This window comes from Macrotis lagotis, chromosome 7 (assembly GCF_037893015.1).
Source record: "Macrotis lagotis isolate mMagLag1 chromosome 7, bilby.v1.9.chrom.fasta, whole genome shotgun sequence".
NCBI lineage: Eukaryota > Metazoa > Chordata > Mammalia > Peramelemorphia > Peramelidae > Macrotis > Macrotis lagotis.
Window position 1 is genome coordinate 153737968 of NC_133664.1, and position 15361 is coordinate 153753328.

The following is a 15361-nucleotide window of genomic DNA, read 5'->3' on the forward strand; positions in this document are numbered from 1 at the left end:
TCAAATGTTTATTAACTTTCTTCTTAAAACTAAACCAGAAATATTTTGGATGATATATAATTATGCGTTTCCTAGGATTTGAATGGCATCAGGGATGAGCAGTGCCTCTAGAACACAGGTTCCCTATCTGGTGTCTAAGAGCTTTTTTCCAAAAAATATTTTGATAACTATGTATTGATATAATTAGGGGTTTTCTTTTTTGGTTTTTCTTTTTGGAAATCCTACATGTTTTATTTTATTACTCTGAGAAAGGATCCAAAGGCTTCAACAGACGGCCAAAGAGTTCCATAACACAATAAGATGAATTGCTTTATAGTCAAATAGCCTGAATTCAAATGCTACCTCTTGTAAAATCCCTGGCTCTGAATCTCTTTGATCAAGTAGGCAGATTATTTAACCTCCTGGGGCTCTAGCCTCATCCAGACAATGAAGGGATTGGACTAGATGATCTGATAGGTCCTAACCAGTTCTAATACTATTCTCCATAGTAGAAGTTTGTTCTGAATGAAAAGCAGTGCAGGATTCCAGACTCGGGCAGGAATTTGTTTAGTCATTTTCAGTTATTTCCTTCTCCAGCTCATTTTTCAGATGAGGGAACTGAGGTAAATAGGTTTAAGTAAGACTTGCCTAGTAAGAGTCTAAGGTCAGATTTAATCAGTCTTTCTGACTTCAGACCCTGCTCTCTATTTACTGTACCACCTAACTAACCTAGGAGGCAGGAAGGTTCACATATTGTCTCAGGCTCTTACTGTATGATGCTGAGTTTCTTAGCTTCTCTGAGTTTCAATTTCCTCCTCTGTAAAACAGGGAAAATGACTGTGTCTAATCATAATAGTAGCTAACCTTAAATAGTGGGTTTAATCCTTGGAAGAACCTTGTGAGGTAGGTACTTAGCTACATGAGAGGTAAAGAAGAATTTGCAAATCTCTTATGCCATATGAATGTCCACTATCATTATTATTATTTTCATTACTATTGTTCCTTCCTTCTCCTCCAGCTTTGTGGAAATAATCTTCGAAGACTCACAGGAGTAGGAGAGGCCTTGAGGTATCCAGGAATTACCCTCTCTGCCTTCAGATAGTACCATACCACTCTAGGCAGATGTGCAATCTATTTGAGAAGTCCTAAAAAGATCTCGGTTTCTTAACAGCTTATTCATGCCCAAGCACAAAAATTATATTTCAAAGTTCACCTGGGGCTGCTAGGTGGCCCAGTGGATAGAGCACTGGCCTTGGATTCAGGAGGATGGGAGTTTGAGTCTGGCCTCAGATACTTGCCACTTACTAGCTGTGTGACCTTGGGCAAGTCATTTAACCCTAATTGCCCTTCACCTAGGGTCATCTCCAGTTGTCCTGCTTCATATCTGGCCTCTGGACCCAGATGGCTCTGGAGGAGAAAGTGAGACTGATAACTTAGATGACTTAGCACAGCCCCCCCCCCCCCACACTCAAACAATACATGTGCTTGTCATGGCATCAACTCCCTGATGTCATGGTCTTTTTTGAAAATGAAGGACAAACATCATTAGTTCTCTTCTAAAGAGAACTTTTAGAGGGAGCACTTGTATGCTTTTAACCATTATCAAGGCTTCCCTTGGAGGGCTTTCCTCCACCCTTCCTAAAGGAGTGCATCCCTCTAGGATAGGTGAAGGTCAAGGAACCTACTGATTGTATCTGAGAACCTGATGGTACTACCCAGAGCATTGTAGAATAACCTCCGAACAAACACCTCCAGTCACTTGGAAACATAATATGTTTCTACTTTGAACTAGTAGAGACAAATTCCTAAGTAGTTCTGATGAGGGTGGTACAGGAACAAGAAAAGACAGTTTCATAGGACCAGAGCAGAAACTCAAAGCTATTTGGGAGAAAGAACTTGGGAAAAAAAATCACAGGAATGTTGTGGTTTTGTGAAAACAAAATCATGTTAATTTGGTATGGAAAAATAATGGGAATTTAACTATAAACATTTAAATTGAGTTCTTAAAGTTTAGTCAGAATATAAGTAGGGTGAAATTGGAAGAGAGTGAATTGAAAAATATATGTAACAAGGAGAGCAACATAGGTCTTAGAGCTGAAATGAACTTTGGAGGTCAAATGGTCCTATCCACCACCTCTAAAGTTTACAGATGAAGAAACTATATCCTCAAAAAAATGAAGTGACTTTTCCAATATAACAAAAGAAGAAGTAAAACTGGGAATGGAATTTACGGAGTGAGAAGCTGTCTCTTGGGACTGTTTCCTGACCTTATTAAAAAAAAAGGTTTGCTCCTCTTATCTGAGGTTAGGCTTGGAAAGCAGGAAAATTTTCATAGTAATTCCCCTATTAAAAAGAGGTTTCTCTACTCTGAATTAGGTCACTGTGACCTGGTTGAGTTTTGTTAGCAGGTCCTTTAATAAATTTTAATATGTCCATACTTTTTAAACTTCACATAGAACTTTAGGACATTTGGATAGACTGATAAGTCTCTTTTGAAAAGGAAGAAAGTGATTAGCAGGAGGAAATAAGAGTTCCTTTTTGCATGCCATTACTTCCTAAACTCGCAATCCTTGCTTTAAGAATAATTTCAGAGGCATTGGGCTACTTTATCATATCACAGCAAAGGTCAAGGCCACCCTTGTGCAACTTGCCAAAATGGTTACTAGTTCCTCTTCTGTCAGTTATGAGTAGAGTTCAAGATGTCAGGATTGGAAGCTACCAGTCAGAAAGACTAGAGGCTGCCTGATAAGAGCAGAGATGATTAGGAGGGAGGGGAACTTAAATAGAGCCCTGGAGCTAGATTTATTTGGGTGAGAGCCAGCTCTGGCCATGGACAGGTAGAACAGGTAAGTCAGACAGAGCCATTTAGGATGTGAGGTTTGTAGTTAATTTGAGGAGGTTCAACTTAGCAAAGTTCCATGGCAGGGATGTGGAGGTGTTTGTTTTGAATCTAGTAGTAGTAGTAGTAGTAGTAGTAGTAGTAGTAGTAGTAGTAGTAGTATATGATTCTCTGCCCTCCCTAAAAAAAACTAAAGGGACATTAACTATTTTTCTCCTTCTAGATTTTATGATCTTTGTTAATGGCATATCATATTTGTATAGAACTGTGATCTTTATATATACTTAGCATCTCATGTTTTGCTTTTTTTCACATCACATTATTTCATATACACATTTCCATTTCCAAATAATTATAATCCAAATGTTTGTCTTTTAAAATAGCTACATAGTATTAAATTGTGTTCATGTATTTGCTTAATCATTATTCTATTGGGGGGGATCTAGGTTGTTTCTGAATCTTTCAAAAGATAAGGAATGTTGTTTTATAATTTTTTTTATGAATCAGTATTTTTTTTTCTGTTGAGTGATTTTCTTGGGAATTTCCCCAGAACAAAAGTACAGGATCTGAGAGTATGAATAGTTTTCTAATTCTTCCTAATTATTGCCAGAATGCTTTGAAAAATTATTAATAACACTTATAGTGACACCAATAAAGTATAATATGTGTGCCAGTTTCCCTAGCAAGTTTGGGAGAGAGGCAGTTTTTTGTTTTGTTTTGTTTAACTAGGTTCATTTTGGTCCTTTCAAAAGGTTTTAATTTTTGTATTTTTATGTTAGACAGGACTTAGGTTAAAGGGAATCGATTTGAAAAATTATCCCATTGACAATGTCAGAGTGAATTTCCATAGCCAGGACAAGCTTTATACATGTCTAATGTAATTTCTTGTCCTTCCAGTGAGTTTGTCAGATCAGACAGGATGAATAGAGAAATTAAGAAATCGTTGGCTTCCAGGTACATCAGAATCAGCTATTCTGATGCAAGCAGCAGCTGTAGAGGAAACAGGAAATTCAACCAAAGGGAGGATCCTCCAAATCTCCATCCAAGCAGCTGAGATCCCCTACACTTTAAGTGTGTTTTAGCAGGATGCCTTGAGATAGTCAGCTTCTTCCTCATTCTAAGATGGTCTGCATGGAGATTATCTATTTAACAATATTTTCCTGTAGCACTTTTTCGTCCAGGGAGATCATAAAAAACATAGCTCTAAAAAAGGCCTAGGTAATCTTCTAGTTCCACCCCCTTGTTTTGCAGATAAAGGAACTGAGGTGGAAAGAGACTGAAGTGCCCAAGATCACATATGTTGAGTCCAGTTCCTTAGAATACATTGGTGTACCATTGTTTAGGGGACATACTAGCAGTCATATAACAACAACATATCCCTCTTAATTATGGATAGAAACTTGAAACTCAGCTTTTCAGTTATGTACCCACTATCTACTTTTTACAGATGGGAAAACTGAAGATCAGTGGTATTGGAAAAAATAGAAATAGAATTTATGACAACTTCCCCCTTGTCTAATTATTGCTCTGACAATTCAGACTCCAGCTCCTTTTAGTTTTTAATCTAGACCCTCAACAATAGTGCTTCTGTCTCTCTTGCTTCAGTTCTTCCTCTCTTGCTCTGCAACATAGGAAAATTTAACAGAATCATATTGGAGTCAAGATAAGCAGCTGTGTGAGAGTAGGCTGGCTGAGGTGTGAGAGCAGCATCAGCCCTGCTGACTCAGAGGCAGTTCTCCTGTACTGACACCACACACACACACACACACACACACAACCTAGATTAAATTTCTCCACACACTCATTTTCCTGGGAAAGGAGTTTTTAGGGTTTCTTTTGTCATTGTATTTGGCTGTTTAAAGAAGGGTGGAAAAAAAAATAAAAAATAAAGAAGGGTGGTTTAAAGGCACAATCAGTTGAGGACAGATAACTTGCTACTTGTCTTGAAGCATGACAAAAGTCATATATCATCTTCACTAACCTGCAAAGCTCCCCACAGATTGTTCAGTTAGTTATAGGAAGGAGATTTCTCTTGGCATTGCTCATCTCAAGCAGGGCCAGTCAGTCTTCTTGGCACTTGATTTTTAAAAGAAGAAAAACATAGCTTCTATTACCTGTGCAGACATACTTTTGTTCTGAATAATTCCTGGGCTGCTTGTCTTTCTAGACCCTTTGTTTCAGTTTCTATTCCCAGGCTTCAATGCTTTGGGCTTTCATAGTAATGGTTTCAGTTTTCTGAAATCTGGAAATGTAAAAGTGGCCACTTTCACCCATTGAAGGACTTTTGACTTTTACTTTGTGTGGAAGGGAAGGTGTCAAATGGCTAAATGAGAGCCCCTAGATAAGCAGCAACCCATTGCCCTTTGGAGCCTCTGAGTTAATCATTTTCAAAAGCCAAGATGGTTCTCTCCTTGCTTGATGTATTTAATGGAATCTTTTTCCTTTCCTTCTTCATCCCCTTTCCACTCTCCCTTTCCTATATTGCTACTTTCTGCCCGTCTTTTTTTTTTAATCTTAGTTTTCCCACAGACAAAATAGCTTCTTTCTTCATTTTGTTAATTTGTAGAGGTTGTGATGTTGTATTAAACTGACATATGAGCACTTAACTCTAATAATTAAATTGTAAGAACACCACTTAACTTTTAATGTTCCAATGGGAAATCCTGCCTTCCTAACTTTTTGTTTTGTTTTGTTTTAGGTTTTTGCAAGGCAAATGCGGTTAAGTGGCTTACCCAAGGCCACACCCCTAGGTCATTAGTAAGTGTCTGAGACCGGATTTGAACCCAGGTACTCCTGACTCCAGGGCCTGTGCTTTATCCACTGTGCCACCTAGCCAGCCCCTTCCTAACTTTTTAATAAAAAAAAAAACAGTGAGATAAGCACTTTAAGATTAATATGGGAAGGGGCTGGCTAGGTGGCGCAATAGGTAAAGCACTGGCCCTGGAGTCAGGAGTACCTGGGTTCAAATCCGGTCTCAGACACTTAATAATGACCTAGCTGTGTGGCCTTGGGCAAGCCACTTAACCCCATTTGCCTTGCAAAAACCTAAAAAAAAAATACGGGAAGTAAGCAGAGCTAGGAGAGCAATTTATGCACTAAAAACAATATTGTAAAGACAAAAGGCTTTGAAAACTCCAAGAAATGCATTGACCTACCATAATTCCAGAGGACATGTGATGAAACTTTCTGCCTAAAAAGGTGATGAACTTAGGGTACAGATTGGCCAATAAGGGAATTTGTTTTCCTTGACTATACATATTTTTAAGAGGGTTGTTATTATTTCTTTTTCAATGAGTAAGGGAAAATGGAAGGGAGATCATAATTAATTGAAACAAATAAAATTTCATTAAGAAAAATACACCACTTAAAAAAAAAAGTTAAGAACCAACCAATCACAATTCCACAGAATGAGTTGTAAAGTATGTTACCTACCTCCTGACATAGAAATGATGGACTCAGGGTATAGAATGAGACATTTTTTGGAGTTGGTTAATATGTAATTTTGTATTTGGTTGTTTGGTTTTTTCCTTGATTATGCACATTTGTCACAAAGGTTTTCTTTTTTCCCAATAGGGCCATAGAAGAGTTAACAATTTTTATTAATTGAAAAATTTTTTTTAAGTTTGAAATAGAAAAAAGGAAGATTTTAATTATTAATAATGCTGTCTCAAATAGCTTGTTGAATACCAGATAGGACAAAAGGGGTTTCTTCTCACTAACTCAGTCTAGCACTTAGCATAGTACCAAAGACATAATAGGCACTTAATAAAGGCTTTTTGACTTAACTAAACTCAGACTTCTGATCCTTGCACAGTGGAGCTCATATTTCCTATAGGTTCTATACTAATCATTGTATCTAACTGTCTTGTGTCTGGTTATAAAGTTTTTGAACAACTTTAAATATCTGAGACTATAGAAGTGAGCCTCCAGCAAAGATCTAATATGATCTCAGAGGGCCTGCCTCTGATGCTTACTACCTCTGAGACCTTGAGCAAATTTCTTAACCTCCCTGAGCCTGTTTACTCTTCTGCAAAATGAGGGGGTGAGACCTCTTAGGTCCCTTATAGCTCCAGGTCTCTGATTCTTTTCCATTGGGTGCTAGAAAACTATGCCAGCCATGTACAAAAGTTGTCTGATCCAGTCAAGTTAGAAAAGTTTCAAGAATAGACCCAATGACAGTCTTGTCTTTTATCCCAGAGCAGCCTAACATTTCAGAGAGTTTATCATTGAGTTGGCCACAGGGTGGCTGATGAATTTTTTTGATCATAGAAGCTCTCATGGACCATCTACAATGTTGAAGAGGGACTGTCAACTTTGTTATGAAAGAAATCAGAGACTACCATGAAAGGCTCACAAAGCACTGCTGAATCAGCGACCAATTACATTAAATGCCTGGAATTTTCTTTTCTTTTCTTTTCTTTTCTTTTCTTTTCTTTTTAAGTTTTTGCAAGGCAATAGGGTTAAATGGCTTGCCCAAGGCCACATGGCTAGGTAATTAGTAAGTGTCTGAGGTCGGATTTGAACTCAGGTACTCCTGACTCCAAGGCCAGTGCTCTATCCGCTGCACCACCTAGCCACCCCCCCCTTTTTTTTTTAGTTTAATGCCTAGAATTTTCTAAAGAAATTTTGTGTCATATGTTTCACTCTATATGACTATAGTGACCTTATCCTTCAGTCCTATGAAACTAAATCAATTGTCTTATCATCCTGGTGTAATATGCTTATGTCACAGGTGGTCTTTGTACTATATAGGTTTTCTTCTTGGGAAAGGTACCATAAATAAAAAGATGCAAGTAGCATCTGTTTTACCCATGGAAAAATGACATAATATAAAATTATGTTCCTGGTACTTGATTTTTTTAATAGAAACAACTACACTATATTTAATCCACTATAAATTACCTAACCTTACAGTATAAAGCTTTTAAAACTTTATATAAACAGGGCACACAGTAACCAATCATCTAAACTTATATTTAATATGGCATCATTGGCCTCTGAGGACCCTTCCAGCATTAGATCTCTGGTCCTTATGGTCCCTATAGACTGGGTTCTATGCCAGCAGAGTTTATCTCATAATTATGGTCTCTCTTTTTTTTTTTTACTATAACCAATCAGAAAGTAAAGTAACCCTTTCGTCAGAGTCATAGAGTTCAGAAAGGGACCTTTCTGAAATCTGGAAATGTAAAAGTGGCCAAGCCACTTGGGAAGCCTTCAGAAGTATCATTAAAAGAGATCATTTATGACTTTTTGAGATACTGATATAAGGATGTCTGTTTTGCTCCTATTTATCACTACAACTGTCCCTATAGCATTAAAGATCGATTTATGAGTCATTCATTTTGCTACCTCCTGATGCAGAATCTTTCGGCTTCCCTGAGCTGCCTTCTTAGCAGTTTGCTTTATTTTGCACCTTGATGTAGCTGCCATTAAAATTCATGAACCAACCCTTATTTAGAACTGAATTTTTCATCCTTTGATCCATCGACACTTGTTGCTTCAGTGTCAGAAAGCCAGCTCAAAGGTATAATAGTGCTTTTTGATCCAAAATCCACAAAAATCAAGGGTCTTTCTGTTTTAGCCACAAATCTTGCATATTCCTTTATAATAATAGATTTCAGCTGCCGCTAGAGTCTGGTTTTTTTTTTTGTTCTAATTGTCTGTTTTTAAGAACCCAATATGATATGGGGCTATAAAGTAATGAGGCTTATTTTTTTTCAAAAAATAAATATCATAACATACATAAAAATGAGTTCATTCTTTCAAAGTAGTACCCTTGGGAAAATAGACACTTACTCAAATGATACTGCCATTGCCCAAAATATATTTGGAACTGTTCTTTAAGAATTGCCTTCAGAGGCAATTACTGACTATACACAAGAAAACTGACCTTGTTATTTTATATGATCCCCTGCCCTCTTGCTTTTTCCAAGAGCTTTTTCATCTCTTCTTCTCTCCTTTTACCAGGATTTCCCTTGTCCTTTACTGCATATATCCTCTCTCCCTTCCTTCCATCTCTTCTCTGCCAGTCTGTTGGGAGGAGAGCTGGTGGAGGAAGGGGCTGTGGAGTTAGGCTAAGCCTTCTAAGAAGCCAGCAGACAGGCTGATGTAAATTCATTTGTGTGCTTGCCTCCTACTAGAGCTGTCAACTGATAACATGAGTGTGATTGGCCACAACCCTGGAAATCGAGCACTACTTAAAGGATAAAGGCTATAAATACCAAAGATTTAATAGTATGGGTTGAAGTTTAGTCTAAATAATTCAAAATGGGTAAGATTTAAGTCAAAAATAGTTAGAGTCGGGATGGCTAGGTGGATAAAGTACTCATCTTGGAGTCAAGAGTACCTGAGTTCAAATCCGGCCTCAGATACTTAATAATTACCCAGCCGTGTGGCCTTGGGCAAGCCACTTAACCCCATTGCCTTCGAAAATCTAAAAAAAAAATTAGTTAAAGTCCTTAAGCAACTTATTTCCTTCCCCTAGGTTGTATTTAGTCTTTGCTTTAACTGCCCTCTTAGTAGACAAAATGGTCAGATATTTCTTTTATAGTTGTTCATAAGATCTTCTTGGATAAATAATATTAATAACATTTTATATGGATATATATATATATATATATATACACACATATTTTGGTGCCTTCTGAGCCAATTTCTTTAGCAATAGGAAATTCCTGGTAAGGAAATTCTCTTTACCAATGCAAATCAATAATCCATTCATAATTTTTGTCTTAGGGAGTTGCCCAGGGCACTATATAGCCAGTATGTACTAGAGGCAAATCTTGAACCCTGGTCTCCCTAATTCTAAGGCTAACTGTCTTATTACTTTTCTATTGACCATGCTGCTAAAGAAGACCAAGCAAGCCAGCCAGCCAGTCAGATAGATAGATAGATAGACAGACAGATAGATTTTTCACTTTCCGGATTCCCTGAAGGCATCCTAGTTGCTATTCTTCAAGATATTCTAGTTTCTCTAGTTTTTGGTTGAAAAAATGAAAGCAGGGAGAAATGACCTTAACAGGGTCATGTAGTAATTTAAGAGTGAGATTAGTGCTTCAGGTTTCTGACTTCCTGTCCCCTTATGGCTTCACTGGACCTGACTCCTTCTATTCATTATCCCATGCGCCACCTAGCTGCCCCTTCATTATCCCAGTCTTGTGAGAATAACCAATTATCAGCAGATGAAGGCTGACTCCCTCTTGAATAATGCTTAGGTGGATATTGAAGGAGTTGGCAACTTTGTCAATATGGTGTTTCAAGCAAGAAGCTTAGAATTCTGCTTGGAAGATATTAGTTTTTTTGTTATTTTGAAGCTATTTTTAGCATTAAAAGTAAAAAAAAAAAAATCACAGTGCTATCATTTTCCCCCTGCCCTTTTTCCTTGTCCCAGTCTGATATGTGTTCCTTTCCTACCAGTTAATATTCATCTTTTTTATTCCCCTCCTCCCAAGTAGTAATACTTCTGGATATTCTTCCAGAAATCTTCATGGCCATGTCTCTTGACAAATAGCAAGCAGATTTGCAAAAATCATTGCTTTGCTGAACCTCTCACTTGGACTCCCTTTCTTTGAGACATATATTTCTCTGTCCTCTTGCATTTTTCCACTCCTTTAGGTAGGACCTAAATAAGAAAGCTTTCACTGGCCCTTTCTGAGTAGACGGCCCATCCCTAGACTAGGCATGATTCCAAACCTTGATAGACAAACTTAGATACTTACATGATTCTGATTCATTGCATAACTTAGGGCTTAATCACTTACCTTCTCCCACCCCATCAATAGGCTGCAGCTAATAAAGCTTGGCTCCCTTGGCCTCAGAAACATGTTGCAAGGCTAACTAGACCATCATTCTTTGTGTTAATCTCCTTGACAGTTCTATTATCTCCACCTCTAATCAACAGATATTCCACTGAAAAGAGCAGGAAAAGATGAAATAATAAGTTTGCTTTTGACTCTTTTAACTATTTTGAATATTATGCTTGAAACTGAGAGGTTATATTTTTTGGTGTTAGTCTGTGCACAGAGTACAACTCCAAACTTGAGAGTTCCTGGTTTTCAGTTCCTAGTCACCTGCTGGTGATATCAGTCACTTCCATTTCATCCAATTTTCACAAGCTTTTCTGATGCTAGAAAGGATATGAGTGGGAAACACTAGAGGCAAGAAGAGAACTTGTTTCCTATGAATACCATATTGCCTTATATTCAGGGTGTATTGCAATCAGCTCAAAGGCGCTATTATTAAATTTTCAGTGTGAATATTAAATCTTGGAAACCAACAAATGCTAGAAATCAGGGCTTGATTTATTATTGCTTTGTTGATTCTCTAGACTTAAGAAAATGTTAACAATTCAGTTAAATTTTAAATTATGTGTTCATTATTTGATGAAGAGCTGGTTGTTAGCATATTGATGCTTAGATTCATATAGATCTTCATACTTTTAAAAGTACTTTCATATCTGTTAACTCATTTGATCTTCATGACACCACTGTGTAAAAAGAAAGGATTAATACTATTATTATTCCCATTAAAGAAATTTGCAAAACTATGTAAAACAATGTCACTCTTCTCACTAAATTTTTTTATTTTGTAAAATAATAATTTTTCATTAAAATGCTATGTTAACATGTAAGATTTGTTGCTGATATTTTAAATGAGTTGACTATTTTAAAAAGTCAGTTTTTATTTATAATATGGCAAACATCAACAAATTTAAATCCACATAAAAATTCTTTGAAGTCCTTAATAATTTTTAATTGTGTAAAGGGATTCATGAGACCAAAAAGTTTGAGAACTTCTGCTCTTGGGGCAACTACATGATTCTCCTTCTCCCTCTCCTAAAACCCTATTTCTTGGACCCATCCTCCCACTTAGAACTTCAATTAATAGCAGCATGTATGTAACTCCTTAAAGTTTGCAAATTGTTTTATATAGAAAACTAAGAGAGTGACTTGTCTAAGGTTATAGAGTTAATAAATGTATGAGATAAAATTTGAATTTAGACCTTCCTGACTCCAACCCTAGCACTCAATCCACTGTTCCACCTAGCTTCCTGAATTAGTCCTAGAAATGCCTTAGTGGTTATTTTTGGCCAAAGCTAGCTGATAAATAGCTCAGGAAGTATATCCCTTTTTCTTTCTTTACTAAGTTGTGATAGTCAAGTTTGAGACCTGAGGTAATAAGTGACAAGCTAACCCTTCCATCTTTTCAGAAATACAGATCTCTTACTGGTAACAGAGTTTTTCTGAAAATATATTATCACTGGTAGCTATTATTACCCCTAAGAGAAACCCCAGAAAATCTTTGTATCCTAAAGTAATCTCTCTCTCTCTCTCTCTCTCTCTCTCTCTCTCTCTCTCTCTCTCTCTCTCTCCCTCCCCCCATCTGACTGAACTAACAGTATTTTCTGTCTTGCTAAATAGTCTACCTTATGTTACAGTTATTTGTATACGTGCCTTATCTCTCCTACTAGACCAAAACATGCTTCATAGGCTATGCAGCACTTTGTTTTAACTCTATACCTCCCTACTTGTGTTTTATATATAGTAAGCATTTAGTAAATTTCTATTGAATGAATACCAAGAAAAGTCTCAGCAAACTAAGAAACCCAGGGGACAAAGTTTATTTCCTTTACTTTCAGTTTAAGGAAAGCTTAATGCCAGATGTGGTGACACAGAAAGTACTGTCACCTCTCTTGAAATCATCTGTGTCACAAGACTTAGATGTACTGGTGTAATTAGATGTTCCTAATTCTAAGCTTTGAGGGAAAAAAGGCTTTCTTGACATTCAATACTTCCCACCACTTCTAGAAACAAAACATGGTATTGTCTCCATTATTTTGCCAAAAATTTGACATTGATATTTTAAATAAAATTAATGTTATGGATATCTTTTGTTTTCACATCATTTGTTTTAGATTTCCTTTTATTTTCATGCCTCCAAATTGCTTTCCAAAAATGGTTGTACTAATTCATAGTCCACCCAGAAAACATTCCTGTGCTTATCTTTCCCTATTTTTCCATTGTTGACTAGTCCCATCTTTACTCACCTTTGCCAGTTTGTTGGGTGATAGGTGAAAGCTCAGGACTGGTTTTATTTACATTTCTCTTATAATTAATGATTTGTAGCTCTTTCACCTTTTCTGATTCTTTATTTTTTTGAGAACTGTTTTTTCATAGCCTTTGCTCACTTAACTATTGGTAAGACATCTAAACCAGTGAACTGATGCCTGCCCTTCTTATTGATACTGGTCTAACCTTAGAGATGATGTATCACTCAGTTCTTTTTGAATTGTATTTTCCCCACAATTATATATATATATATATATATATATATGTATATGTATATGTATATGTATATATATATATATATATATAAATAACAAATTTTTAACATTTTTTAAAAAGTTTTGCTTTCCAAATTCTACCTGTCCTTCCTAACCCTCTGCCTTGGCACTGAAGTCCCCCATTTAAATACTCCCTGAACCTTTTTCTTTCTTGTCCTTCCCCCTCCAGATGTACTTGTGTTAGTTATCCCAGATCCACTGCTCTTTCATTCACTGAAGAGAAAAATAGGCAAAATTCAAATACAGTTAATGAAACTTGCCAAGGGAACCTCTCAACTAGAGACTTACCTACCAGCAACTCAGCTGACTAACCTTTCATGAGCACAGCTTGAGAGGCTATTTCCTGTGCATCACCACTGGGGGATCTCCTCCAGAAAAAGTTGAAACTTCTTCTAGGATAGCTTGTTCTTACCATAGTGAATAGAGGTATCTCAACACTTTGGTATATTGTTAGCAAACTGGATTTGTTTCTCTTTAAGCAGCAGGGGGAAGGGGGAGGTTGAAGGGGCTGTTCTAAAGCATTGGTGAGGGTTTTGAATGACCTTTTCTTGAATCATTAGTAACTCAGCCCTTGTGGACTTTTTTTTTAAATCACAAGCCACTCATTAACCTGTGAATTATACTGAATATAAGTAAAGATATACAAGTGACTATGAGAAGAGGTAATAACTGATTTCCTAGCTAGCCCACTATCACCCCCAGTTGAAAGTGCTGACATTGAATTGGTTGTCTACTTTAAAGAGGAAGGCAACATGACAGTAGAAAGAATGCTGGGTCTAAAGTCAAATCCAGGCTTTGGCACGTGTGACCTTGGGTAAATTACCTCTCTGGGCTTGTTTCCTCACCTGTAAATTGTATTAAATCAACTTCAAGGAAATTTCCACCTTGAAATTTGTGATTCTATTACCCAGTGCCCTAACAGAATATAGAAAATCTCTTCAGAACAATCTTAACTTCTGGTCTCTAGGCTCAGTTTTAAAGACTTTAGATCTAAACTACCCTGTTAATACTGAACTTCTGATAATACACTGTTCTGAAGTCTAAAATCAATGTAACATCATTTTGATGTAGGGCATGGATAGAATCCTGAACCTGGGATCAGAACACCTGGTTTTGAGGTCCTACTTCTGGCATTTATTGTATTATGTTAAACACATAACTTCAACTTTTGAGCTTCAATTACTCATTTATAAAATGGGGATATTAAACAAACTACTGTCTCACAGTAACATGGTTAGGAAAGTATTGTCTAGTGTGAAACTGTGTAAATGTGAGCTGCTGTTATTTAGGGAACTTTGTCAAACCCTGGACAAATGAAAGTTTCATTTATAGAAAGATGAATCTGGGGGCGGCTAGGTGGCGCAGTGGATAAAGCACCAGCCCTGGAGTCAGAAGTACCTGAGTTCAAATCCGGTCTCAGACACTTAATAATTACCTAGCTGTGTGGCCTTGGGCAAGCCACTTTAACCCCATTTGCCTTGCAAAAACCTAAAAAAAAAAAAAGATAAATCTGAGGTGGTAGCATGACAAAATTAACTATGGAGTCCAGAAGGACTGGGAAACACAAACTGGCAAATGGCTTGACCTCTCAATGCTCCAGGCAGTTCCCTAAGACTAAGTTTCAGAGAAGGTGAACAATCAATGATGGTAGAGGGAGTCTCCCAATTGGGAATTCCCTCTACTAATAATATCACAGATTTCATCCCTCAAAAAAAAAAATCTGAAGTGAAGGAAGAATACTAGCAGCAATCTGCTTCCTCTTAGGCACCATTCAGGAACTCTCATCAACAGAGCTCTCAAAGTAGACAAGAAGACTCTCCACTTCCAAGGGCAATATGAGGATGCCTCCTTTAAGTAAATTGATCACTTTGAGAATTGAAGAGCTGGGTTATGACAAACTGCTTCCTCTTTAGTAAAAATCCTTAAGTTTTTCTTTGTTGTTTCTGAAAACATGTCCTTAAAGGGCTACCAACAAGATTTTATTCCAAAATAGAAGTGATTGCTAATATTTAAAAAAAAAAAATTTTCCTTTTTCTTTTCCCTACAGATATGCACTTATTTGGCCATTGTCCAGCACATGATGACTTCTATCTTGTAGTATGCAATTTCTGCAATCAGGTAGTCAAGCCCCAGGTTTTCCAGTCTCACTGCGGTAAGTGGAATTTCCATCCCTGGTGGACATGTTTGCATCTATGGTTCTG

At 37.0% G+C, this 15361-nt stretch overlaps 1 protein-coding gene across 4 annotated transcripts in view; it reads left to right on the forward strand.

Annotated features, from left to right (window-relative positions):
- The window catches only part of ATXN7L1 (ataxin 7 like 1), a 267712-nt gene that overhangs the window by 73923 nt on the left and 178428 nt on the right, over positions 1-15361 (forward strand). For all 4 annotated transcript variants that reach the window (XM_074193956.1, XM_074193946.1, XM_074193947.1 and 1 more), the window contains exon 3: positions 15208-15312. In XM_074193956.1, the coding sequence (XP_074050057.1) occupies positions 15208-15312 (105 nt within the window). The remainder of the gene's footprint in view (positions 1-15207; positions 15313-15361) is intronic.